At 39.9% G+C, this 27,368-nt stretch overlaps 1 protein-coding gene across 3 annotated transcripts; it reads right to left on the bottom strand.

Moving 5' to 3' along the window:
- Positions 1–1,762: 1,762 nt before the first annotated feature.
- On the bottom strand, positions 1,763–27,343 carry TMEM87A (transmembrane protein 87A). Of its 3 annotated transcripts, none has more exons than XM_069784376.1 (20): positions 27,160–27,343; positions 26,044–26,101; positions 22,013–22,110; positions 21,018–21,134; positions 19,464–19,517; positions 19,318–19,374; positions 17,560–17,707; positions 16,764–16,825; positions 14,696–14,879; positions 13,744–13,843; positions 12,897–12,990; positions 11,678–11,749; positions 9,931–10,039; positions 8,701–8,759; positions 8,336–8,439; positions 7,902–7,975; positions 6,503–6,564; positions 5,229–5,284; positions 3,966–3,996; positions 1,763–3,618 (listed from the first exon to the last, which is right to left on the bottom strand). In XM_069784376.1, the coding sequence occupies exons 1-20, from the start codon at positions 27,295–27,297 to the stop codon at positions 3,577–3,579; spliced, it is 1,719 nt and encodes a 572-aa protein (XP_069640477.1). In that variant the 5' UTR covers positions 27,298–27,343; the 3' UTR covers positions 1,763–3,576. The 3 variants fall into 3 exon arrangements, with proteins under 3 accessions (XP_069640477.1, XP_069640478.1, XP_069640479.1); XM_069784377.1 differs by lacking the exon at positions 11,678–11,749 and adding an exon at positions 11,040–11,108 and having other exon boundaries at positions 27,160–27,342; XM_069784378.1 differs by lacking the exon at positions 27,160–27,343 and adding an exon at positions 26,275–26,360.
- Between the last annotated feature and the right edge of the window lie 25 nt (positions 27,344–27,368).

The raw sequence follows: 27,368 nt of genomic DNA, 5'->3' as shown, positions 1-27,368 counted from the left end.
TTATCAAGTTTTAAAAAGTCGCATACTTTTCCTTTAGCATACAACATAAAATGCTACATTAAGTGAACAGGAGGATAAAAAAAAGCCCACAAACCCCTACATCTACAGAATAAGACAAACATACCCATCCCTACCCCTGGTCTTATGATCCTGACTCACTCAGTGCCTATCAAGCCTGTTGCATTTCTTTACCATGCCACATGATCTCTTTACTCAGTCCCTCCTTCAGAGTTCCTAGCAGGAACATCTTGCCACCCTAATGAAAAGCTGATCAACATCATCTTCTTCACTATTTGTTTTCAGCTTTCTGTATAGCATGCACATGCTACAACAATTGCATTGGTAATATCACAGCTACCTCTCACAAATAAACAAATCCACACACACAGAACTAATGAGGCACAAGAACTCTAAAAAAACCTCCCTCTGAATTCCTGACAGACATAATTTATTCTGCAAGTAGAGCATTATCTCAATTAGAAACAGCTTGTTGAAGATATTTGAAGTCAATAGCCAAATTTCCTAAAGAAAATTCAATTCCTACCCACCATTCTAGTCACTAAAAACTTCCACGGATCTTAGACCTAAGCATAGATGTGTTTTCTCCCTCCTGCTCACCAAGTCTTCAGAGTAGTCGGTATGGTCTGTTTTAAAATTACAATACCTGTTTTGAAAGAAGGAGTATAAATTTGAATTAAGTGTTCCCTGTCTACAGAATTAAAGGTAACAATCCTGCAGGTTTTCTGGTTTCATGCATTCTACCAAGCTAGCTTGCCGACAAAGCTTTCCTGACAAGTTGTGGAGCCCACACATCTTAAGGAACAACACAAGGAATCAGGAGAAGCAAAGATCTCCTTAGTAGAACAAACACATCTGACCAAACATGCTGTCAGGGGAGAAGCCACGTTGCTGCAACTCCCTTGCACACATACCCTTCACTCCTCACCTACACCTCATCTACTGCTTTTAGTCACCTCCTCCGCAATCATAATTGCAGCAGTAGCTGTGTGTGTGCCATAGCTTGCATGGTACTGTGGGAAATGGGCTCTGATACAAGTTCTCCCTACCTGCAAACAAGGAAGTCACAGCACGTGCCTGCTGCATGCTAGGAAGCAGATATGACCTTCCAGGGGTACAGAAACTCTGCCTAACGAACGGAAAAACAAGAACCGCTAACTAAGGGAGCAACAAGCTCCCCGTGGAATTCCGGACAACTTCAAATACTAACAGAAGTTAATAAGGAATGGAAGGCAGAGAGGACTGCCCAACACCACTGTAGTTGTAGGCTGAAAGCACCACACTGCTACTACATTTATTTTAGTCTTTAAAGTATTAAACTATGAATGCAATTAAGGAAACTGTTTAGATCTTTCACTTTTGTTCAGAAATTTATGATTTGCCCTATCTATATTAGCTTTTCAAATGACAGACTTCCCCTCTATTGTCAAGCTTAAGAAAAAAATAGTTATTGGGAATAACTGCATTATAAATACTATGCAATAAAGAGTTAAAGAAAAGTGAGGGAGCTTTGTGAAGATGTTGACACTTTCTCATGTGAGAGAACAGGTAATAAGAAAGTAGAAGGACACAATGTAAGCCTTTCTACTCTTTGCCTAGCTTTTATTAAATAGTACATACAAACTTCTTTTGTGCTTCCAGTAGAGAACATTTTACCCTATTTGTCTCAAAAAAATTGCCAAACAACCCAAAACAACAGGACCTAAAAAAACCCCAAACAAAACAAAACAAAAGCCCCATTAAATAGCGAGTTTCATGTAGCTTTATTTCACAAAATTTCCTCTCCCCAAAAGGACATGGAGGTAACATTTTTTTCATCTCTATCAATTAAGCATAGCAAAGTAGAAGTGTCTCCTAATTAAAGATTCTATGTGTGGCCTAAAGGGGATGGCAAAAGAGCTCCAGCAACTCTTGCAGAAGCAGACTGAGGTGTCATAGCCACAGCTTTTTTCTCTACCCATCCACTGAGGGTTTGCTGCTCCCACGGCACAGCTAGCAGAAGATACTATGCACTTGTGCCTCAGCTACTCTACTGTAAAGTGCCATGTTTCAGCATAAATTGCTGATACAGATGAACTAGAGCTATGCTACCAGACCTTACAGTGGAATGAATGAAGTACAGGCACATGTTCACTTCTGCTGACATAGCTATGAGTGAAGAACCAGAAAAGCTGACTCCCTATGCCCTTCCTGCAGCAGCCACCACATCAACTCCCTAGAAGTCCAGCTGTGCTGCTGCTGCTTGCCTGGTAATTATCAGTTGTAAAGGTTATAAACCCAAATTAGAGCTTTTGTCATACAGTCCACAATGGGTTTCCATGTGTAAGTTATTGCAAGTGAAGCCTCTACAGCCAAGCATAGAATAAAAACAGAACACTGTTCCAAAAGCTCTTCTTCATTTGAAAAGGAGAAACAAAAAGCAATTATGTAGACAGAAATCTTCAACTTTGAAACACAGTGATCTCTGTGAAACACAGAGTACCTCTTGGCCACAGGGACCAATTGGGACAGGAAAGCCCATCATCAAATCACTTGCACAGGAGGCAGTTCTAAACAGACACTGGGAACAGAACTATCCCAGCACCGTGGACTGCCATTAAAGCCTCTTTCAAGTAAGGTAAGCAGTGCTTGCACCCTCTGAAAAGCAATGCCATCTTCTCATGGAAGAGTGCTGACTTCTTGGTGGGAGATGTTACATGTGCAGGGAGAAAACTTCTGCTGAAATGTCTAGTTAATATCTGCTTAACATGAGTAGTCAAGCACTTGTGGAGCACTGCAGGAGTGGGTTTGGTGACATTTGGTTTGTTTTTTGTTTTTAAATTAAATCATGCAACACATGGAAGGTAGGGGCAAATCATTTTTCCAGGCATCCACCACATTGCCGGCAATGAGATGTGCCACAACAGCAAGTGTTAGCTCTATGCAGCTGTTACCTATAGGTCAATGGCATTTAAAATAGAAAATCTTTCTTACACAGTGTTATGAATAAAATTGCACTTGATTTTGTTAAAAACTCATATCACTGTAACTTTTCCAAATATTTCCTTTCTGGCATCTTCATTTTCTTCATTAACAGGAGCTTCTCTCTAAAAACCTTTCATTCATGTTGGACACATGACATACAACAGCAGCAAGCCATTATCTACCAGAAAATGCGTCTGTTGTTTCTTCGGTGCTTATTTCTATCTGTCCCCACCCTCCCCCCAAAAAGGTACAGGCAGTTCACCTCTAAGTGTCAATTGTAACATTGAAATATAAACTCCTCAAGCAGACATTAGGAATTTTAGTTTCACAGATTAAATATTTGAAAAGTTACAGAAGGTGCTGGAATAGTACACATTTAAATTGCTTAAAAATCCAAACTTGCAGCAACTTTGTAAATTCAAATTTCCAAAAGGTTTATAATGTCCTTGTGAACTTCCACAGCAAGACGCCCTCATGACAATAAAGCATCAAACTTCCAAGGCTGAGATCAAGAAACAAATCAGCAGGATGCACTTGCTCCACCAAGCAACTTTAAGAGGCGTCTCCACTTCCAAGAGCAAAAAAGCTACTCCTTCATTCCATTTTGGACCTTTCAAAGTGTGTAATCATTCTTTCCTGCAAAATAAAATACCCAGTGTTGTCATTTCCCCTAATAGGTTTACATTATTCAGAAATAAGGTGGTACGCTTTGCATATTCGCAACAAATGCACACTCGTATGCATCCTCGTATTCAGGAGTCCAAATTACACAGCAGATATACTGCTTCTTTTAGAATACACATTTGTATTCTAAGAAGTTGTACCATGGTTGTCCCCACTATCCCTCCCCGCCTTGTATTATTTTACTGCTGCACTGGCAAGATCAGAGATTCCAGTTCTAATATGCCAAGTCCTTAACAGCTGAGTCATGACTCCTTTGGCATGTCAGAAGACTAATTTGAACTGAAGATTTGTTTACTGACCTCATCTGAATCCAGAAGAGCTGGAAGAGCACTACAGTGGGGGGGGAAAGAAAAAAAAAAGTTAGGAGAATTAGAGCACCTACTGAGAGCATATGATTGACAACCACTTTCAGCCTTATGTTGCACCTTAAGCTTTTTAGGGCTCAGGAGAGCGATAATGAAGACAGACCTTTCAATTAGACAGAAATTAGAGAAAGACATACAAAAGAGGAAGAGCCCAAGGAGTATCCTCAATGACCTTCAGTTTTAAAATTCTTTTTTTTCTAGGCTTCTCATTACCAACTGAACAATTTCCAAGTTGCCAGGAAACAAGCCGCATCATTCATACAGGAACGCTGCTGAACTACACCGAAGACATTTACAATATGGGACCACACTGCAAAAACACATCCCAGAAGTCAAACAAGTACACTGACACCACACCTTTTCAGCGATCATACTTTCAAGAACAGAAAACCCTGCAGCAGACTACCTCAAAGTGCCCCTTCCTAACTTACACCAGTCTAGTCCTTGTTTTCTTAAGGAATTTCTACCATTCTTCAAAAAGTAAGTAGTAAAACTGGGAAAAAAAAATTCGATTGAGAAAATGCAATTTTTCATCCCCTTGAAGCTTCACTTGATTTCTTGTCTTTAACTAACTTCAAGCAGAGTTTTGTACTTAAATCTAGAGCCTCTGCCAAAATTACCTGTTCAGATTTGTGAACATAATTAATCTGTGAACTTCAGTTTTGCTATGAAAAATTTAGACACAGGCACTGACATTTTTAGGATGTAACAGTTATTAAAAGCAGAATAGATATGGACTGCCTACATAGCTGACTATATTGCCAGAAGCATAAAAATGACTCAGAAGACATTCCAAATAAAGTTGAGAACTAAATGACATTATTCAGTGGTTTACATTCAGCAAGACACTCAAAGGACTTTTCAAAGCACTAAACAGAAAGAGAGCACTTGTTTGTTCTTTGTTTTCTGGATTTATTTAGTTAGTTTTAACTTTCATGAAGTGCAAACAAATCAGTCTGTGTTTTCACAGTTCCCGACGGTGTTCCTTAAGTCAGCATGTGTTCAAGTGGCCTGAACTGTAAGTCTGACAGACCGCATAAAGCCAAGTAGAAGCATTCTAAGAAGTCGGAGGCCAACTCCAGGCTGAACTCAGTATCTGCTCATGTAAGCGCAGCATGCAAGTTATAATGCATTCTAATGTATTTGCGTTCCTGTGTCCAAGGAACCTGCTTTTATTGTGTCTATAAAAATACTCACACATCTGTCACTGATGAAGGAACATTCTCCTCTACCCACTTCAGGTCATCCTCCTGCTACAAGTACAGAAATTAAATGGAAGACAAAAGTCAGTTTTCCCAAAATGCTGTCACATGCAAGCCTTTTTTTTCTCAGCCTATCTGACAAAAACCAAGGTATTTATAATGTCAGTTGAAAAAAACCAAAAAAACCACCAAAAATCCCCAAACAAAAATCCCACCTTCAACTTGATACCTGGATTACAGGAAACACATTCCAAGAAAAAAAAGAAAAAACCCTACCTATAACTTACCGTCAACTCTGTGATAGTCTAATGGTGACTAGGAAAAGCAGGCCCTCAGGACACTTTGGTTATTTACACAATCTAGTTTAGTCTCCCACAAAAGAACATCATCTTTAGAAGATGTTATGATGAAAAATTATTACAAAAAGCACAAGCTAGATTTTGCAAATGTGAGTTAAACTGCATTGTCAGGATTTCTCATTTCTATCTGAGGAACACTCTCTAATTCACAACACAAGAACACTTGTTCTGAAGTTGGAGAACTGACCCCTTCTGATCTCCCATGTCCCCAAAATTGAAAAGCTTGAGTTTCACATTATCCTCAGATAAGTAGCATACAGTTGCAAGCAACCTTTGAGAAAAACAGTGTTAATGACAAAAATATTACTGCTATTATAATTAATTCCTACAGGTTCCTTCCTTTTAAATTTATTCATTAATTCCATTAAAAGATTATGAGATATATTTTCTACCTCCTGGCTGAATGTGAAACTACCTCTGCTTATAAGCCACATGGAAAAAACGCAGATAAGTTAAAAATGTTCCACTCAACTTATTTTAGGTAGGTACATACACAGCACCCCATTCGAATAAGGAATCACAAATCTCAAAATTAGAAGGCAATTAATTTATTTAAAATACAGCTCAACCTCCCTCTCAGCCTGACAAACTTGTTAAAATAATGTATTACTCATTATCAGAATACAGTATTATACAGTTCTATCTATACTGGATTGTGCAGACATTCCTGAAGAACAGACTGAATTCTAAAGCTTCCATTGCACTTACAGGAAATTAGATGAAAACACTGTATTTACTTCTTTTCATAAGTACTGTGAACATATACTTTGACTCACTCCCACTCTGAAGCAAAGCAGGAAACTCACATTTATAGGCTGAACACTTTGCCTATTTGTGAGCTACTACTAGGGGGCAACCAAACAAAGAGTAGATGGATCTATATCCTTCAAAGTAGGGAGGGCATACTTACAGCTTTGTTTGCTTTCACGTTCCCATTTGGTTCTTGCTTTGTACTTCTCATTTTCATTCCCTCTGAAAACAAAAGAAGGAAAAAAGATTGGGATAACGGAACCCTAATTGTTCATAGACTGTAAGTGAAAGTGTTGGCTATTCATTCAGAATATTTCATCAAATCCAAAGAGACAGAACAAGACAGACAAGTTAATCATTAAGACAATGCTCTCCCTTTGAAAGGCTTGTAGTATTTTTCCTGACAGGTGGAATACTTTGTTTTTCTTCAATTTTGCAATTTTACCAAAGAAATATCAATTTATCGTCTTTTTATTTTAGCCAGACATAAGCAGCATAGAACTCAAAGACATAGTTGCCCAGGGAGGCGGTGGAATCTCCATCCTTGGAGATACTCAAAAGCCATCTGGACACAGTCATGGGCAACCTGTTCTAGTGACCCTGCTTGAGCAGGGGATTTGGACAGGATGACCTCCAGAGGTCCCTTCCAACTTCAACCATTTTGAGACATATGCAACTCCCAAAATTTATTTTACCTACTGACTGCTGACAAGCTGCTTGATTGACTTAAAAGCTGAGAGGCAACATGCATCTCCTAGCCTGGCAGACAGGCAGATATAGCTGATTTGGCAAATGCACCTAGGGGATTACACACTCCTCCTCAGCTCCTGAACAAGTCAAACAGCACTGATATATCCCAGCAGAACTGATTTGTGGACAGACAGCAGCAGTGGGTATGTCACCCTACCTTTTACACAATTTATGAACAGTAGTATTACAATAGACATAGTAGGGAGATAGCAGGCAGAAAAAGAGAGGGTTTTATAGTAAGAGGGGGGTGAGTGGAGAGAAAGATGCACCCTAGTGTCATAGAGCAGGACTCTTTCATGCATATGTAATTTCATGAATATGTAAACATATTCATCCATGTCTTTACACCGGACATTCCTGTACTAGGCCCTAATATGGAAAATGAAGAAGACTGCAGAGTTCAGAGACCAGATAATAAACGAAAATCCTTAAACTGGATTTTAAAAAAAGAGAACTGCAAACTAAACCACTGCCTAGCAACAATATCCAAGGAGATCCTTGTCATCATGACTAGATCCAAACCTAACACTTGACATATTTATTAAAACAAAGTCCAGTGGACATGGTAAAGCAACCACAACAGTAGCAGTGTGTTCAGTGCCATCTGAAAACCCCAGAATTAAACAGGCAATGTAAACACTAAACATAAAGCCAATGTTTCCTCTACAACTGCATAAATCAATGGCAGCAGGGAGGCACTGACTGCTTTTACAGCAGCAATGAACTTTTTGCCAGAAAACAAGAGACCTCCCTCCACAGAAGTGCCTATTCAACACAGAAATTAGGTGGAAAAAAAACTTTTCTCTTACCAAAGCTTTCCTTTAACATTGGCTCTTTCTGCTCATCATCTTCCTCCTCTTCAGACAGTGGTGAGAAAGCAAACCTTTAGGAGGGAAAGAATGAAAGCTATCTTAGATTATTATCTCTTGCCACCCAACAGATTCATTACCCCAACATTCACATGACTTGATTATTCTGTGTAGTTCATTGCTTTTAAGACCTATGCTAAACTACCTAATCAAAAGTTTAAGTCACTTTTTTTAAATAAGTTCATCACCAGGAACAGACTGAATTTTATCTATGTGACTTTCTACACTTAACTTTTCCTCAAGCCCCTACAGACATTACTTAGTATCCTTATGGATCAGTATACAGCAACTAAAAATCACCCACCAGTACTTCTTTGGATAAACAAGCATTCCCAAAATGCAGTATTTTTAGAAAGCGGTAAGAAAAGCTGTACCTTTGGTTGTTAGCAGATGGTCTCCACAGAATCATGATGACAAAAAGGATCATTGAAAACAATAAACGCCAGATGGCATCATCCACCCATAGCTCCTGCCAGTCCTGTCAAGGAAAACAGCAGCACAAATAGAAAAAGTTACGAAGAAAGAGACTCCATGTCCTCAGCTCTTTCCAAGGGTGAACTATAGGTATCTGACAAAGAGGCTCATTACCCACAACAGTGAGAATTTTAGCATGTGGTATATTACTCTAGACATAATCCACAGAAAAATCTGTTCAGAATGCCCAATCTCACCTCTCACACTGCCAAATGTAAACTTATCAAGAGGCAGCAATTGCAGAAAGCAATCAATACAAACTTACCGACTGACAATCCACCAGTCTGAACTTCATGGTGGTCCAGATGATAAATACAATAGATGCTGCAATATTAAAACAAACAAGCTGCTTATTACTACAAAATATGCTAATCCAAATGTACTACTAACAGGACTGTGTTTCCTAAACAAAGGGCAAAGACCTAAATAGTGAATTTTTGGAATGCAATTTATTAGTTTTGGAAAACAAGAGATTGATTTACTCCACTGACCTTATACAGTAATTTAGGCACAGACCAGTATTTTTTGGTCTTGGTTCTTCAGAGACACAAGGCATAAATCAATTATGAAGTATTTAGCCAACTCCTCATCCCTATTCACTATTCTTATATTATTTTCATCTAGTCTCCAAACCATGGTTTCATTACCAGTTGACAAATAAAGTCTACCTTGAAATAATGAACCATCTGATCTCCTTGAATGCCTAAGCATTCAGATCTTGACCCACAAGAGTTCCAATGCTCAAACTATGCTCTCACCACAGTTTTACAAGATCAGACTTCCCTCCACTAAGGTGTTCTATGATGACTAAGAACCAGATGCTGAAAGGAATTTAATCAGACCTGTTGATTAAAAAGGAATACACTTGGTTTTTTGTTTAAATAAAAAAAGCACAGTCCTTAGAAGTTTTCTGCTCATTGTATGGATAGCATGTCCAAACAGATGAGGAGCTGAGCACCTGGAAGTACCAACAGATTTATTCTTGAAGTTCCGTTCACCACTACTACAAATGGGAAGAGAATCTGAATCTGTATTCTTCCAGAATACACAGGGCAATATGTCACAATACTAAGAATACTGTTTTTCCAAGAATCACTCTGGTCTTCAGCTATCAGGTCTTCAGACATTTTAAAAATCCCATAGTGCACAGTAATACTGTGATTTTGGCAAAAACTATTTCTGTGAAGTTAACAGCATAGAATAACAATCTTTTGCCCCAGCAGCTTTAAGAGGGATGAAAGTGCTCTGTTAGACGAGCTGCATAGAACTACTGATCTTATTAACATCAGGACTAATAATCCACTGCCTCTGAAGTATCAACATAATACTTGGTATAGACCCACTATGAGAAATGGGTCAAGTGTAAGAAATACCAATTACTTTGATTGTATTTACAGAAAGGTCACCAAACTCAAAAATCTCCTTTAGTGATCAAATCAAGCCATATATGGAAATGGCAAGTGCTCTTATTTGATTAACATAGTTTTCTGCTTACCTGCTACTGCCAAGATGAGTGTGTTGGTGAAGTGCCGATACAAAGAGAGTTTCACAACATTCCTTCGAAGTTTCAGCAGTTTCATTGTTTGAGTTAAGCTGATGAATATGTATGGCAAGTCAAGGAAAGCCTCTGAAGGGACAAGCTGGACACAGATCTTATGTTCAACAGCTCTCCCACCCACACACTTAGCCCTCCAAAAAGTAAGACCAGAACTCTTGTCACACAAAGATGGTATCCAAGCATCTGTTTTGGACTATGACCCATTCCTCCAGAAAAGTGGCAGATGTACTTCTGATAAATGGAAAACCAAGCCTGAACCAGAAGGGAGTTAAAAACCAATTAGGGCATACAAATATCTTCACCCTTTTGTCTGCAATTTTATTTCCATAGTGACAACACAAGTGCTTAGCAGAGACATCACGGTAGGAGAGAACTGGGGTTGTTATGGCTGGGCAGCAAGGTAGGTATTCACATAGAGTTCTGTGATTGACTTTCACTAAAAACACTTTTTAGGCATTTTGCTATACATGGCTTTGAGTTCAGCATTTGACAGCAGTTGCTAAAGTCACACAAGATTACAGTTGTTTGGATGTAATATGTCAAGACACCAAAAAGTCAACACTGCCCCATTTCGTCACCTACTTCAAGACGAGTTCAAATTTTACAGAAAGAATTCTAGGTTTGATGTTGCGAAGCAACCTTCTCCCCAAAACATAAACTAAGTCTGTTCTCCAAAGGCTGCTACTACAGTAGCATTAAAGTGCTACACTAGAACAAGTTAATTTCATTCTTCAACACTCAGAGACTGGTAAGACAGACTTAACTAGTCTATGTTCAGGAGCTGCTCTAACACAGGTATCTACTGGTTACCTAGTTTTCCTTGCATTGGCTGTAGCAGAAGCTTACCTGAACACTCAATTACAGAGGTTCTTTTAACTTTACCAGGAGTAGAAAGAACATATACTTGAAGCTGATTAAAAAAAGACAAAAAAACCAAAAACAACAAAACAAAACAAAAAAACCACCACAGTTCAGCCAAAAAGACTCCCAAAAAAAAACAAATTTGAAGAACAACACACCCCACCAAGTAAAATAGTGAAGGATATCCACCAGCACAGGGCAGTATCTAGGAAAGCCAGGGGAATAAAAGCCAAGGAGGCAAGATCATTCTGGGCCTGGAGACAAAGAGAGAGCCAGTAAGAACAAACTGAAAAGGAAACAAGGTACAGAAGAAGCGAGGAGGGTCAGGCTATTTTATGAAAAACCACAAATACTCCACCACAATGCTTTTGAGTTTTACTACGGAAGCAGACGGTTTGAATCAAGAGTTTAGCCCAATGTACAGAGGGGAACTGACAATACCACATTGTCAGTTCTCAGTTCTCCACCAGCAAGGTGAGAAATAAGTTTTCCAAATTAAGTCAATCTAGCACTGTTAAAAGGAGCCTCTCCTGAGGCAATTACTGCAACAACGTGCTCTGGCCACCTCCATTACAGAAAACTAGCAATCAGCTTGTTAGAGATGTAGTAATTAAATCTTTTGCACTATCCATGGACAAACTGAATGCTCTACGGGTAACCATGCGTTTGAATGAAAGTGGCAAAAATTGCCTTTGCGCATACATCAAAAACTATCAAAATCCCAACTGAAACCAGCAAATCACCTTTTACTCCTTTTAAGTGTAAGTCAGAAACAGTAAGCTATGAATAAGTTCGTAACATTCTGCAGCTTATAAAAGGATATCCACAAAATAATACAGGCATCAATCATGGACAGGGCCAAGTTTGCTATCAGAGCCACAGTGTCATAGAAAAACTGAAAAAGTACCAAATATATGTCATGTTAAATACCTTATCCCAAAATACCAAAAACGGAACAACAGAAATCTATATCCCGAGATGCACTTCTTAATGAAGCAAGGAGCAGCACCACTCACATGCACTTCCCCAGGTACAGCCTCCAAAATTGGGTTTTGGGTTTTTTTGTTTTGGTTAGGTTTTCGGGGGGGGGGGGGGAGTGGGGGGGTGGGTTGACTCATGGCCAGGTGACCCAAGCTGTATATTTCTGTCTGCAACTAGCCCTGCCTAATCTGAAGTACTAGACAAAAGGGTCCAAGCAGAATATAGTGTCTGAAACCTGATGTGCTCGTTTTGGCTGGGATAGAATCAATTTTCTTCATAGCAGCTAGTACGGGGCTATGTTTTGGATTTGTTCTGAAAACAGTGTTGATAATACCAAGATGTTTTTGTTACTGCTGACCAGTGCTTACACAGAGTCAAGGTCTTTTCTGCTTCTCACACCACTCCACCAGTGAGTAGGCTGGGGAGGCACAAGAAGTTTGGAGGGGACACAGGTGGGACAGCTGACCCCAGCTGACCAAAAGGATATTCCAGACCATATGATGTCATGCTCAGCATATAAAGCTGGGGGAAGAAGGAGGAAGGGGGGGACATTCAGAGTGATGGCATTTGTCTTCCCAAGTAACTGTTAACATGTTATGGAGCCCTGCTTTCCTGGAGATGGCTGAACACCTGCCTACTGATGGGAAGTGGTAAATTAATTCCTTGTCTTGCTTTGCTTGGGTGCACAGCTTTTGCTTTACCTATTAAACTGTCTTTATCTCAGCCCACGAGTTTTCTCACTTTTACCCTTCTGATTCTCTCCCCCATCCCACTGTAAGGGAGGTGAATGACCAGCTGCGTGGTGCTTAGTTGCCGGCTGGGGTTAAACCACAACACCTGACTAATCAGAAAACTACTAGAATTATTTCAAAATACTCAGAATTACATCCTGATAGAGAAGACATCAAGCTTAAAATACTTGTCAATAACACATATCCAGTGTTAGAGTTTAACCACTCCATTGTCTCTGTTCCCTTCTTTCAGCATAGCCCTTAGCATATAAGTAAATAAAGCCAGTAGCATCTGTAGCATATGGGAAAATTCAAGTAGTTATTACTGACCCCTGTGACTCTAAGAACACCTTCCATGCCAGAAAATAATAGATAAAGGGCTCCAGCCATAACTACTTTGTGAAGAGTAACTCCAAGGCGAGGCCTGTAGGAAAGAGTGAAATTTAGATTAAGTGGGGGAGGAAAAAAAAAAAAGTGAAATCATGTCAACTTGAGTCTAATGTAAGGCATGAAGCATGTGAATAAAAGGTCCTTGTGACAAGCCACATCTAGATCCAGAAAGAATTTTATTATGGCGCTCGAAGCTTACTATTCATTTGCTCTTACGGTATGATATGACTAAGGAAGAGATTGGTAACAGTCCTGTTTCCTAGTTAACCTGTTTAGCTTTTTACGACCATTTCAAGTTTCGGTCCACCTCTTCTTCACTAGTTCCCCCAGCACACCCACACTTGCTAGAAGCTTCCACAACCACGCAGCATGTTTTACCACTGAATACAGCTGGGGACAGATAGGTGAGCAGCAATCTTGGTAGCAAAAGCCTCCTAAAGCTCCCCTCTCCTGTCAGTGATTCTTGACCTTCCCCATTTCTACAAGCTCCTCCTTGCCCAGAAGGCAGGCATATAAAGCTCCCATTCCAGTCTGTGGAGTATCTCAACAGTGACTCAGAAACTTACCCAACAGTGGTACACAGAAAGGGATGGGAGAAGAGTAATCACCATATGGAACTGTATGTCTCTGTTGACTAGTTAAGTCTAGACCTTTTACAGCACTTAACTAAAGCTCCTACCTTTTAAGTAGCGAAGTACAGGGAGATGAATACTGCCCTAAGTTATTAGAAACCAACAGTGAAAAGCCTTTTAATAGAACACCACAAACCTGTAACAGAATTACTCACTTGACTATCCCATATCCCAGGCTGACTATGATGACCAGAGTTCGAGCCAATGAGCGCTTCACAGCAGAAAGCAGTTCTGCCAGTATTACTGCTCCTTGAACTACCAAAAGCAAAGAGGAGGAAGCTGGGTTATTAAAATAAAATTTGTTTTATTAACTACTGCATGCAATTGTAGTATGAGAGCAGACACAATTGTTTTCAGAAAGTAGGCTATTAAAGTGTATCATCTTTTTATTACCTACATCTGGAGTAAGCTTTCGAAATTATAGGTCACTTAGCATAAAACAAAGCTATTGAAAAATTTTGCATTCATAGGAAGTGGAGAGTAAATGATCCATAAAATGTTTATCCATAAGATCAGCCTGGATGATCTTCCAAACAAGTCAACCAATAAAACCTTCTGTACAATGGATGTGGCCAATTAACAGAGTCATAATGAGGTTTTACTTGCAGTTTTATTTGTGTGCATCCATCCTAAAAAACTCAAAAACAGTCTCCCAAAGTTTTATGTGGAGAGAATCCCTTAATTAGGGATTATCAGGCTATGGGCTGAATACCAAAAGTCATCTGCAATGCTGCCATTTTAAACAAGGAGTTTCAAAGTCTCTTTCCAAGGCCAATACCAATTGTCAGAAACTACAAGATACACTTAGAAGTCCTATTTTAAACTTCAAGGCAGCACTACAGTAAATACTCTCCAGAATCTACCATTTTACATCCCTAAGACACTACACTGAGGAGTCACGAGAAAGCAACAGCATTTTAGCTTTAGAAGAACACAGTTCATATTTAGAATATATTGAAAAAATGCAGAAACTCTGGTTCCCTGTTCTTTGTTTTAAAACAATCCTCAAGTAATCATATACTTAACGTGCATCTGTCACCCCAATTTAGCACAAGCCATCAGTGCTATGCCCCATCAATTAAACTGCAAGCCGCAATTGCTACCTACCAGATTCCCCTGTGTAGCGGATATTCTGGAACTCTGCATAGAAAACTGCTTTCTCGAGCATTCCCAGGAAGATAACAGCACCAATCCAGAACTGGATCCTCAGGAGATCCCGCCAGTAACAGGCTGACCATGCAAGCCATAGAACCCCGAAGAATACGTACACAATACACATCACCATGAAAAACTATTACACAAAAAGAAGCAAGAAATAGGAACCTTAGACTCAGAAAAATAATTTGTTCCATTCCATTCTATCTTCTCCCTGCGTATAGCAACTTTTGAAGTTTTTATATACAAAAGTGACTAGAAACAAGCATTTCTTCATTTGTCTTCTCTGGATTCTTTTACAGTAACAGTCTAATTTCTCACTGCCAATAAAAGGAATCAGAGTAATTGAATTTCTGAGCAATTACTCTCTTGAAGAGCAATCTGCCAATTTATTCACAGGCAACTTTTTTAACGAAGATACCAAATGCTACTAGCTTTCAAAAACTCAAGAGCTCAGGCAAATCATCAAGTACTAGAAACCCCGCCCCTTCTCACATATTCTTCTATTACTAACTTCATCATATATTTACAGTACTCTGCAAATAAACTTACAAGTCACCTTTACACACCATTCCACAGAACAGAGGTAAGCAACCAATGGTTGTAATCCCTCTGTTCAAATAATTTGACAACTTCTCTCAAAAGTTAATTTCCAGAAACCTCAGGTTTTGACCAAGCTTTAGGTCAGCCAAAAATCTGGAATTGAAAAAGAAACCCAGATTCTCATTTAAACATTATCATTCTGCGATATTCCCCCCCCGCCCCAGTCCAGTGTTACTTGCTTCAGAACTTTCAGGGTACATGTCTCCTACGGTAAACAATAAGCTTGACAGTGCTACTCAGTGCTGAATTTTCTAAATGACAGCACCATACCAGAGCACGTTAAGTTTTCAAAAAGGACACTGAGATTAAAAGGCATAAGAAGGAGAGAGTAAGATATTAAATGAATAGCAGGAAGTACTTAGCCAAAGTATAGGACAGTAATAATCAAGCAGTCTCCTCTTACAGAAGGTAGATTTTTTTAAACCAAGCACGCATTGAAGTTAGCTGCACAATCCATTGAAGCCTTCACAAACTGAAAATACCTTGCTTAGTAGAACAGCCTATTGATCCTTACAGATTTTCACATCTGACTAATCCATGCAGTTCAAATGGTAAGGACCTAGGCATGCTAGCTCACATTCAGATGCTCCATTACAGAAACATTTAGACAGAGACTTTTTTCTGGACCTGCCACATGAGGACATTCACACTAGTGAATTACATGTCAATAGAGCTGCTGGAGGTTTTTTATTTCTGCAGGAAGTAAAACATATGTTTCAGAAACGCCATGAGACTTTCCTATTTACAGGCTACTCTTATCAATACAGTCAGGCTAGAGACCTTACTTGTTATTGATCCCCAGCTAAAGTCAGTCTATACTACATAAACATTTAAGTTCTTTTATTTTCTTAGCCTCCTCCACAGAGGCAACTAGCAACCAAGTCAACAATTCCTTTGAATAAAAAGGGGATTAGCTCTTTGTAGTTCAATTATGCTTTCACTGTTAGGCAGTATTAAAGACCTCCTCATGGGGTGGAAGACAGCTGGTGGAGGAAGGAAGATTAAGCTGTAAAAGAACAAAGCAAGCAGTGACAAATGAAAGGGTAGATGTAAACAAAAGCATAGAATAGCAAATTTTCTAAGACATGAGCTAAGGAGAAAAACAGTGTCAGCAGAACTGCTCAGTTTGGAGCTAACGATACCGATAACTTCTGGAACTACAAATTGACAGGCATCAAGTCAAACAATCCAGAGACAGACAACATTAGCAGTATATGCAAACACCTGAACTCTATGTCTGTTTTCTTTACCCTGTATTTAGTACCAAAAAAAACCCAAAACCAAACTAAAAAACATCCTCTGCTAAATTATTTTTTCTGAGACACTGGCTCTGTGTTTCCCAAAGTATGGAAGGAGAATATTTCAGATTCAAGTCAACTGACTACTTTATACGTCAAAGAAAAGCTATTTTACTTACAATCATCAGAGGATAGTCTGCAAGTGAGAGATACTCATATGGCCCCTTCAGTTCTACTGTCACTGTCAAAAGACAATCCAATAACCAAATTGAACAAGAACCAAAAGGAGGAAGCCAGGATAAAACTTAACTGATTTTTACTCAAGCGTAAAGGAATTCTAAATCTTCACATAGCTTTTAAATCTAACTTGCACTTTAATCAAAGAAAGTTAAGACTCATAACACACTCAGCTAAAAGCATGCAATTAAAATTACATGCTCCATTACCAAGTAACTCACGGCAGTACTTAAAGTAATTTGTGCTGGAGATTCATGTGGAACAGGAAAGTTCAGAAACACACATAAGTTAACTTTTTAAGGGGATTTTCAAACTTCTCTGAGGTTTGGATAGGTTATCAATGCACTGTTAGACATACTATATATAACTTCAAGGTGACAATTATGATCTTTGTATTCTATATGACTTATTAATATAAATAAATTACTGCATCAGTCCAGACATTTTTGAAACACAGCACCAAGCCTCAAAATTGAACTGCTTGGGATTCTTCACTTCCATCATTAAACTGACAGACCAACAGCCTTAGGATCTTCAAGACACTAACAACCACCTATTTTCTTATCATAAGAAAGAGTTGTAGTAGGTAATATTTACATCTATGTGAAGTGAAAGATAAGGTCTTATGAAATTGAACCATACAGTATATATTAAAAGTACCTCAGGATATACTCAAGAGTGGTATACATAAAAAAATGGCACTGTATTTTTAGCTTACTGTATAAACAGCTATCTTACTTGTAAAGGGCTTGTTTTGATCAGGGGAAGGTGGTGTTTTCTCCGTTCTTTTAACTTTGGTAGTAGAATCCTTTCCAGTTGTAATTCCAATTTGCACAATAAATATATATGGCCCATCTCGCCAAGTTTTGATAACAGCATTCATTGCCTGAAAATAAAATGTCTACATGTAGACAGTGCATAGTCAAGAAGACACGAAAAAGACAGAAGTAGACTCCCCATGCATGGGTAGTATCTTCCATATGAAAGCAAAGTTTCTCTCTTCCCAGGCCTAAACTTGTTAATAAATATTTGATATGTAAATTTGAATGCTATTTATTAGACATAATACTTAAAATTTAGTTGTTTGAATCCAGAAGAATCCTCAAAGACCTGGGAGGTGATCAGGGCTTATTTGCAAATTTAATACTGGCTTACTGCAAGAGCCATCTCAAAGGTATGGCAAAAACTACAAACAATTCAGCAAAGCCTCCTATTCCTTGTTTTCAGTCTAGAAAAGTTAGGACCATCACTGAGATACTTCTTTCCTCCCGAAATCAATTGTTTGGCAACAGCACGGCTACATATAACTAAGCTCCCTGGTAAAAGCTGAATTTTATAGTGCAAGGCAGAAAAGGTAGCTGAGAAGTAAAAAATTTCCACAGTAGTCATTTCCTGTGGAAACTACTACTGCCCCTGGAACAGCTCTCACACCTGTAAGACTCAAATCCTGCCGATGAACTAACAGAGGAAGCTTTCCCAAATAAATATTTGCACCATAAAACAAATCAGAGATTTCTTTTGAGTTCCAGCATACAAAACTGTTAATTCCACAACTGAAGAAGTTCTAGCCATCTCAGAAACCGCAATATTTAGCAAGAGTTTTAAGGTTAAAACTATCTACACGTATGCCACTCACATGACCACTGCAGAACTACCACAAAGACTTTTTTTAACTGTCTCTCCAAGAGAATTTCAGTATTAAGAACATGCATTTCTTTTAAGAAACCTTCTGACTACAAGATCTAAAGCCAATAGAATTTTATGTATCAAAAAAAAATTACAAATTGACTGAAATTAAAAGACTTAGTTAAAAACATAGTAAACTTAAAAGAGAATGGATATATATTTTTATACATCAATTTTGCCTTTAAAATATCTCCATCTCTTGGTGCATTGATTCCTTATTTCACAATTGCACACACAGCTTTAGCTTTAAGGTAGATGGCCCTTAAGTACACAGGCAGTTAAATGTATTTTCTTTGTTGGCATCCAGGACATTCAATTTGAAGTTATTTTGACAATCGTTCCTGGTTAGGGCTTGAACTTAATATATAACAGATTTGAAAATCAAAAAGTAATCACTCAACTTGTTAGGTACAACTTTTTAAAAGACTGACTAAAGATGAAACCAAATGTAATCTCTAAGTATTGGCCACCGCTTAAAACAGATCATATCAATGATTACTTTGAAGTACTATGAAAAAATAAATTTATTTTTTTAATTTATACCATCAGTTTGAATGGTATGAGTTCTATATTTCACATACAGAAGCAGCGGTTACTCTGTTTCTGTTACTGTGCTTTCTGGTTTTCCACGCAGTGCTACCTAGTTTCAAGCTAAAAAAAAAAAAAATTCCAGGTGTCAAAAAAACAGAGAATTGCACCATTCCTGTAAATGCTACCAGTAATTTCTTATACAAAGAAATATAAATTAAAAAAAAAACAACAAATTAAGACTGCTGAATTCCAAGCCATGCTTAAATTCAATATACATACAGTTTTATCCGCCACCATTGTATGATTTCCTCCACTCTCCTTCTTATCTTTTAAGCCCTTAAAGAAAAACAGAAAAATGGATAAATCAATATGCCATAACTACCTCTCCCATGCCTACACTCACCCATTAGAAGGAAAAAAATTACCTCTTGTTTTTCAGGTGACAGAGGCTCGGGATGAACAAATTCTTTATAGAAAATCTGCAAGATATAAGAAAGGTACAGCATTTATAGGCACTTTTTATTAATATAACATTACCAGAACAGTTTCCAGTAAACTTGATTATAAGGAAGGATTCTCTGAACAGCTATACTAAAGAGCTTTCATTTTTCTAAATCAAACAACTGTCCATTTGTAGAGGGAGTCTTGAATACTTAGATTAATACAAGTGGGTACATATTAGAGATCCAGATTTTGCCAACTGTCCCAAACTATGGTGACTTGAAGTCTACTGAAACTGCCACACCACAAGAAAAAAAAAAAGCTGAACAATCAAAAGGAGAAATTTCGGTTAAACTTCAGAAATTAGTATCGGAAAGGAATATCTTTTGTTAAAATTTCAGCAGACTTTTCAAAGGAATTGTAGGAAAAGTCACTTAAAGTGTTTTAAAACCCCAGTTTTACCAACCTGAACATTCAGTTAAGATGCCCAAGTTCACATTACACAGCTAAACCCATAAGATCTCTTCTATAAAACCAAGTAAAAGTAGAACTGACACTTGTCATATTATTAAACATGAAAATCAGGCAGCATACAGATTATTTTTTTAAAAAGCCTTTCAAGCCATCTTTGCATATCAAAGGAATTAGAGGCGTGCAAACAGATTATTAAAAACCCTTTTCAAGTCACCTTTAGGCATGTCTTTTTTCTTAAAAAAAACCCAAGCAAACAAAAAAAAAACCCCAAAACAACACCCCCACTCCCCACCCCCCACACCCCCCCTGCCAACACTAGGTTCCATAGTTACGAGACATTTCTCTATCCACAACCCTTTGTCTAAATCAGGAATAGCTGCATACAGATGCAACACTGCACAATTTGTCTTGACTTGTTAAGTATGCCATTAAAGAAAGACAGCATGTTATACTGATATTGTCATCAGTATGATTGCACAGCTTCACCTGGTGATATACAGCTACTATAGAGCCTATGTTCGCACTTTACTTCCATATGCTGTTTTGCATTGTCTTCTCTCTTCCTAATTCGCTTCAAACACATTTTAGCACTACTTATTTTTCATCTTTAAGCTGCTATCAGTGCTTAAGTAACCCACTTCTCAACACTCTTTCATTTCCATTATTATAAATGAACATTATCTGAGCAGAAAGTGCCAGTCCTTTATTGACCCAAATTTAGTGGGAGCTTCACTCTGCTGACAGAGATTCACACTTCTACTCAACAGTCAACCAGCAGTAGCCTTCTGTAAGTGAAACGAATTCAGACTACAGAACCACAAACAAAAAGAAGCACTGCATTTTTCAGTGGTCTGGGTTTTTTTCCCCATGCTGGGCCAGATGTTGAATAGCAAGCTAAGTCAAGAAATCACGATTGCAGTTGGCTTGTCATAAACAGATAAAAACAAGTACCTTCCAACGTACAGCGATACTGACATAGGATGCTAGCACATCTAAAAGGAACTACCACCTTCTCTGTATATTGTATAAGAGAACAGAGAAAACTGTGAAGTTTCTACCCATACCTGAGGCCTGAAGAGCTCGGAGCAATTTGGAAAGAGGAGAGAAGCCGTGGCATAGTATCCTGACCAACCCGGATGCTCTTCAGACGTAGCCCCAAAATAGTACTCTGCCTGTTCATCCTGCCAAACATAGAAGAGAACTTCAGTTAGCATCCAATATACCAAATGGTTTATCTCAGTATGCAGCTGCAAGACCTGGAGAGCACCATAACTTCCCCCTGCACACACTCTTGAACAGAATTTAATAGGATAAAGGCCATCAAGACCACAAAAGACTATAAAAATGAGGGCCAAAAAAAAAAAACGAACCACCCCATACAGACTTTGGGTAAGAATCAATACCTAATACATAAATCCTAGTATTCCAGAAGTGGAGGTGCAGCAGCCAGCATAAACTTTAGTCTACACAAAAGAACTCTACATCATTATATGAAAAATTAAAGACCTCAGTACTGTGTTAGGTTAGTAGTTACAACTGTCATAACTCGTATTTTAAGTAAACATGGAAAAGGTGTTACAGCATAAACCACAGTTGTGTTCTACCACATTTGATAGAAACACTATACATTTTGTATAAATTGCTAATACCTGCAATGTGCATCCATAAAGAACACAATTTAGACTAAACTTGAAAATATTAATTTTTTTCTATTTTCTGTCATTAAGTGTTGTTGTAAATAATATTTTCATCTACCATAAACTCACACACTTCAGTTTAGATTCAATGCACTTATTTAAGCTTTTGGGTTTAGAAGAATTCTGACAAACACTTCCACCTTACCCAAAACCCAGAAAAGTCAGTAATTTCAGCAACATGTGGATCAACTCCTCTCCATTCCATTCCCAATGATCCAGAAACTTGTTATCTTCCAATGGAGGAGTGTGTCTTTTAGGCCCAAAGAGCAAGAAGGGTGCAAGCAAGACATCTCCAATGCCCTCACCCACATATCTGCTTATCCCTAAAAACCACAACCCATGCTTTTCCACACAGCTCTTACCCCAAAGTTGAAGACTTCATTGTAGCAGTCAGAATATCTTAAGTACCAAGTAACATTGTAACTCTGGGAGGGCTCACAAGCTTTTTCATCCCCTTCAACTAAAAAAAAAAACAGATAAGAGCATATAAGACACCTTCTACCTGACACGCTTTTCCTCCCATTCTGTGCCAAACTATCATAATTAAATTTATTTCAAACGTGAAGCTGAAAGCAAAGCAATAGAAAAACATTTTCCTCAAGTAATCCATTACTGTTCAGTGAAAGAAAGAAGCATGTGGAAAACAGAATTCCACTATAACATTACACAATTCTATTAAAGAGATGAAGATCATTTGGAAACTTCTTGTTCTCAAGACAATCAGAGACGTTTCAGCAACTGCAAATACCAAACAAGAGTACAGCAGTGACTCCCAGTGATTACAATACACAAAAGGAATTCCCTTTCCAAGATACATGGGGGACATAGCTGGTAGAGAGCACTAGGAACAGGTTAATACTAAGGGCAATTTGCACAGATAGTTTAAATATACCAATACCATCACCAAGAAAATAAATAAAAAGGTAAGATTTTTGCAAGTCAACATCTACCGCTCCACTCTCAAAAGACAAACAAGCCATCTACACATTAGCCCACTGTCAAAGCTGTAATGCTACCTAAAACAGCAGTAAGACAACTTTCCACTTTGATTTATTAGAGAACAACATGCACGAAAAATGAAACACAAGACTTCCCCTTCCTCCCAACTCAGGAAAGATTGTGTGATTTTTGTGTTTCAAATCTCATTCTGAAACTAAAGCCTGATGAAGAGAATTTGACATTAAGAAGGTAAGCTTTACCGATAAACAAAATGAGCAGTAATTATTCAGAGTCTTGGAAGAGCCATTCATGGCTCTTTAGGTTATATAAACAAGATTATGTTTGGGTTTTGCCAGTCAACAGACAGCAAAACTCTTTCGAGTTGACAGCATGTTTCTAGTGGCTAAGAAGTCCCCACACCTTTACAAGCGACATTCATCTCAGACTAGACACCCACAAATTAGTTACATGTACAAAGCTTTTAATGAATGTTTCTGTATTGACCACTGCAGGTAAAAAATGCAATTAGAAAAAAAGACCCTGCCATGGAGTCTTAACTGACTAATCCCAGTTTAAACCATGTGACTACTAAAGCAAGTGCACGTAGAGCTAAAAACTCAACAACTGAGTCTCTAATACCAAAGATTTAAAAAAAACACAAAAGATTGGAATGCAGTCACTGAAGAATAAGTTTCCTTATGACACCTTCCAGTAAGCATGAAAACAAAGCATACGTTCTCCACGTAGCCCTAGATGTTACAGAGGGCACAACAAAGAAATTAAGATGCAAAAGAAGCACTGCAGTGACATGGGTAGATGGCAAATTCTTAGAAGACAAAGAGTCTTCTGATAAAATTGATCAAATGAGGAACATCTCAAAGGAGTGCTACCAAAAAATATGAGGGATTCAAGAAAACCTTTTAGATACCTTTTTACCTATGAAAAAAACCTAAAATTATTGAAATGCTATGTTCAGCAGTAACACCAACTAAAGGTAAAACATGTCATCGCTAGAACAATCCACCAATATCTGCAACCATCAGAGCTACAGAAACCTTGAAAAGGAAGTACTCTAAAAGACAGAAAAGGCACCCATGGCATTTATTGAATTCAGCAACATGGAAATCTAAGTTCCTTAGCCTTCAAACAATACCAGCAACATTCAACTCAAATGCAGTCTTTATACTCGTTTACAAAGAGCAGGCTTTCTAGCATGATCCTAGACAGGAAACCAGATGCCTTCTAGAATAGCACTTAAGAAAAGTCGTGGATAAAAATAAATTCATTATTGACAATAGTAAACACCAGTGGCAGTCTTCCCAGTCAGAAACAGAAAGCATCAGACACCAATACACCTCACACGCAAAAAAAAAACCCAAAAACCAAGAAGGGGAAAGAAAAAGGAAGAGGAGGTAGAGGAGGAGATGCAGGTGCTCACCAAAACATGAACAACCCATGAGCAATCATGTTTGGCAAGAAGGGACACATTGTCCACACAAACATCACAGAACAGATGGAAGAGGCAACAGACAGCAAACAAAAGAGAGGCCAGTTTCCACATGGACACTGGCAGATAAGAAACAGTATGTAAAGTTGAAGCTTCCCAGTATCAGATGCAATTTAAGTATCACCTAGGCTGAGAAACTGAAATTAAGTTCCTAGCCTTTGCTCCTTCCTCTTTCAGTGGTTCGTTATTTAAATTCATGTCAATCTTTTAATCACACTGGTATGTAAAACAGGTGTCTTCACTAAAGACTTTTAAGGCTTGATGCCTGTTTTAAGGCTGACAGCACAGTGTAGTTGAAGTCCACATCACAAGCTAGGGAAGTGAATTCTTACTGCCAGATCTGCCACAAACCTGTCTTGTAAAAAACATACTTTATTTTCTCCATACCTTAGTTCCTTCCTTCTCTTGGTTATTTCAGCTGTACATCTCATGATTAGACTTAGGACACACTTCACTGCGGGGACCCACATCTTGGATGCCACGTTAGTACGAGCACACTATTTCTATTAAACTTTAGACAAGAAAGCCTAACGCCTACCAAAGCTCCAAATGCCCTTTCAGACCCCTCCTCCTTTTCCCCAAGCATCAGATTTCTACATTTTGATCCTGCAACTGCACACTTGCAATTGCCTTGCTGCAAGACACAAAACTCAGCATTTGAGCTACATTTGACAAGTGGAAAAACCTTAACCCTGACACGATGGACTTTCACTAATAAACACTCTAATACTAGCCTCCTATTTCAGATTCATGTGGAATTAATGGAGGCACTTGAACTAACTCCCTTTCAAAAAACTGTCTCAAGAAGGGCAGGTACCCAAAATTAAACCTGTAAATCAATAAGGTAAGTACTAAACATAATAGAGCACAGCAATATTGCAATTTCATCAAGAAGCATCAGCCAATCCTCATGATAGCTTAATTTTCTCAGTTAAAAAAAAGAGCACAATCACTGCAGAAACTAAGTCTGGATGTGACAAAGATACAGATCCCACTAATTGTCTCTAAAGGGACTTTTATTTCCTCATTTGACACAAGTGCACAAGGCCATTCACAGGCACTGTACCTGGATAACCACCCAATTAGCAGCTGGAGGTCAAACAGCTTCCCCCTTCGATGATAAGAACTGGTGCAAACAACCCCTTAAAGTGCTCAAAATGCACGGAAAATATTTCAAGCCTTTCTCAATCAGCTAGTCACTTCCACAAGTCACCTAGGTCATCCCATTGCTATCTAAATGCTGTCCTCATGTTCACAGATAAGAGGATATTTTACAGAAATTCTCCTTTGAGCAGTAACCTACATAACCCATAGCCCTGGCCAGATCAGCAAAGAGCGATAACCAGAAAGAACAAACGGGAAGGCTGCAAACATGTTTGCTCTGTAGCACAGTCACACAGTGATCAGAAGAAAACAGGTCTCAGGAGAGCTCTGCCACAGTGTGCAATGACATCCCCTTACCACTCCCAGAAGCACCCAGCCAAATGGGACCAGGGCCTCAAAAAGCACTGCCGCTTGCACACTGGCATCAGTCACCCTGCAATACAAATAGCCACTGTCCCACTCAGCACCAAATCTCCCAGCTGGAGCAATTTAGCATATCTTAAATAGGGAAAGCACACCTCACAGTAGGGCTCAGCACATCCCACACTTGATTACCTGCTATCTGAAACAAAGTGGTGCTCACATTGCCCATCTTGCCCTCTCCACAGATGGCCTGAACAGAACAATTCATTTCTGCTACAGCCTAAACAGATCACAATTGGGAAGCTGCAAGCCTGTTAACACACCCAACAATATCAGAGCTATGGCCTTCATCCAGTACTAGATTAGCTGTCACTGCAAACAGTGAAGTTAAACACTTGATGGTGTTTTGAGTCCCAAATGTTAAAGTAGGGGGGATGTCAAACAGCAGAGAGAACAGGTTACTCTCTCGTAACCACTTACATCTCAGGAAAATGGTGGTGTTGCTGAAGAGAATCTTCCCAAAGTTAAACTTCTTCCCCTGCAAAGGCACAAAAAAAGGAAAAGATATTAGTGGGCTTAAGGTCACCAAGCTTAGGTAAACACCATCTTCCTCTCTGAGTTTTAAGTCTACACAGCAATGAAAGCGAATGCCAAATCAGGAGCCAGCCTTACTGGATTTTCCAGTCATGCTTCACCACCCCTTCAACCTACTCTTAAAGATGGCTTGAGACGCTTGGGGCTTTTTGTTCTGCAAAACTGAATCAGCTTCATCGACATTTGTTGAAATGATTGGCATTTTCTTGCTGATGAGAAGGTCTGAACTATCCAACAACAACAAAAAATAATTTGTTCTAAGAATCCACAGGAGTGTTCACCGTGATCCTTTAATTTTGTTCCTGCAGCTCAAGAGGAAGTGTGCATTACCCCCTTCCACAGCCTGGCAAAGGCAGGCTTAACGCGAGGCAAAACAGCTTTCCTCCACGCAACTTCAAACAGAAGAAACGGTACAACAGAAGCGCTGGGAATCCCCTCACCTTCCCAGGGCCCCGCGTCTCTCTCGGTTCGCTGTTTCAGGGGCCCAGCTTTCCCGACGGTGGGGGCCGCCAGCCCAGCCGCAGCGGGTGAGGGGGCCCGCGGGGCGCCCTCTCCCCGCACAGGCCCCACCGAGGCCGGGCCCCAGCCGGGGAAGCCGTCCTCCCTCCCCACGGACCTCGCAGGGGCCACGCTCCCTCCGCCGCCCATCCAGGCCGTTTCCCGCAAAAGCCTTCTCTCCTCTGTCGCCACCGCCGACCTGCCGAAAGGGGCTCAAGCCCGGCAGAGGGCCCGGGCAGCGGGGCGGGAGGCGGGCCGCGGCCCCGCGCCCTCCTACCAGCGCCGGGTGCGGTCAGGCTCCACACAGGCGCGGCCCGAGCCGGGACGGCCCCGGCCGGTCGGCAGAACGGCCGACGGGACGGGCCGCAGCCCTCCCGCGGCGTCCTCTCCCCTCTCCCTCCGCCAGCAAGGAGGACGAGCAGAGCGGCAGCGGCCTCCCGCCCCCGCCACGCACACGTCCGCTCCGACCGCCGCCACAGCCCCGGCCGGCCTCCCCGCACTCACCATGAGCACTGGGAGCCGCCATTTGGAACGCTGCCCGGCGCCCGCCGCGCCCGCCAGCAGCAGCACCGCCAGCAGCCGCAGCAGGACGGCCTCGGGCCGCCGCCACCCCCCGGAACGCGGCACCGCCGCCGCCGCCATCCCGCCGCACGGAGGCCGCCACCGTCTTGGCCGCGCCTCTTCCGCTCCCCGCGGGGAGGAACGCGGCCGTC

Source organism: Haliaeetus albicilla, chromosome 5 (assembly GCF_947461875.1).
Source record: "Haliaeetus albicilla chromosome 5, bHalAlb1.1, whole genome shotgun sequence".
In the NCBI taxonomy this organism is placed as follows: Eukaryota; Metazoa; Chordata; class Aves; order Accipitriformes; family Accipitridae; genus Haliaeetus; species Haliaeetus albicilla.
The sequence above is the reverse complement of the archived record's forward strand: the minus strand, read 5'-3'. Positions and strand labels throughout refer to the sequence as shown.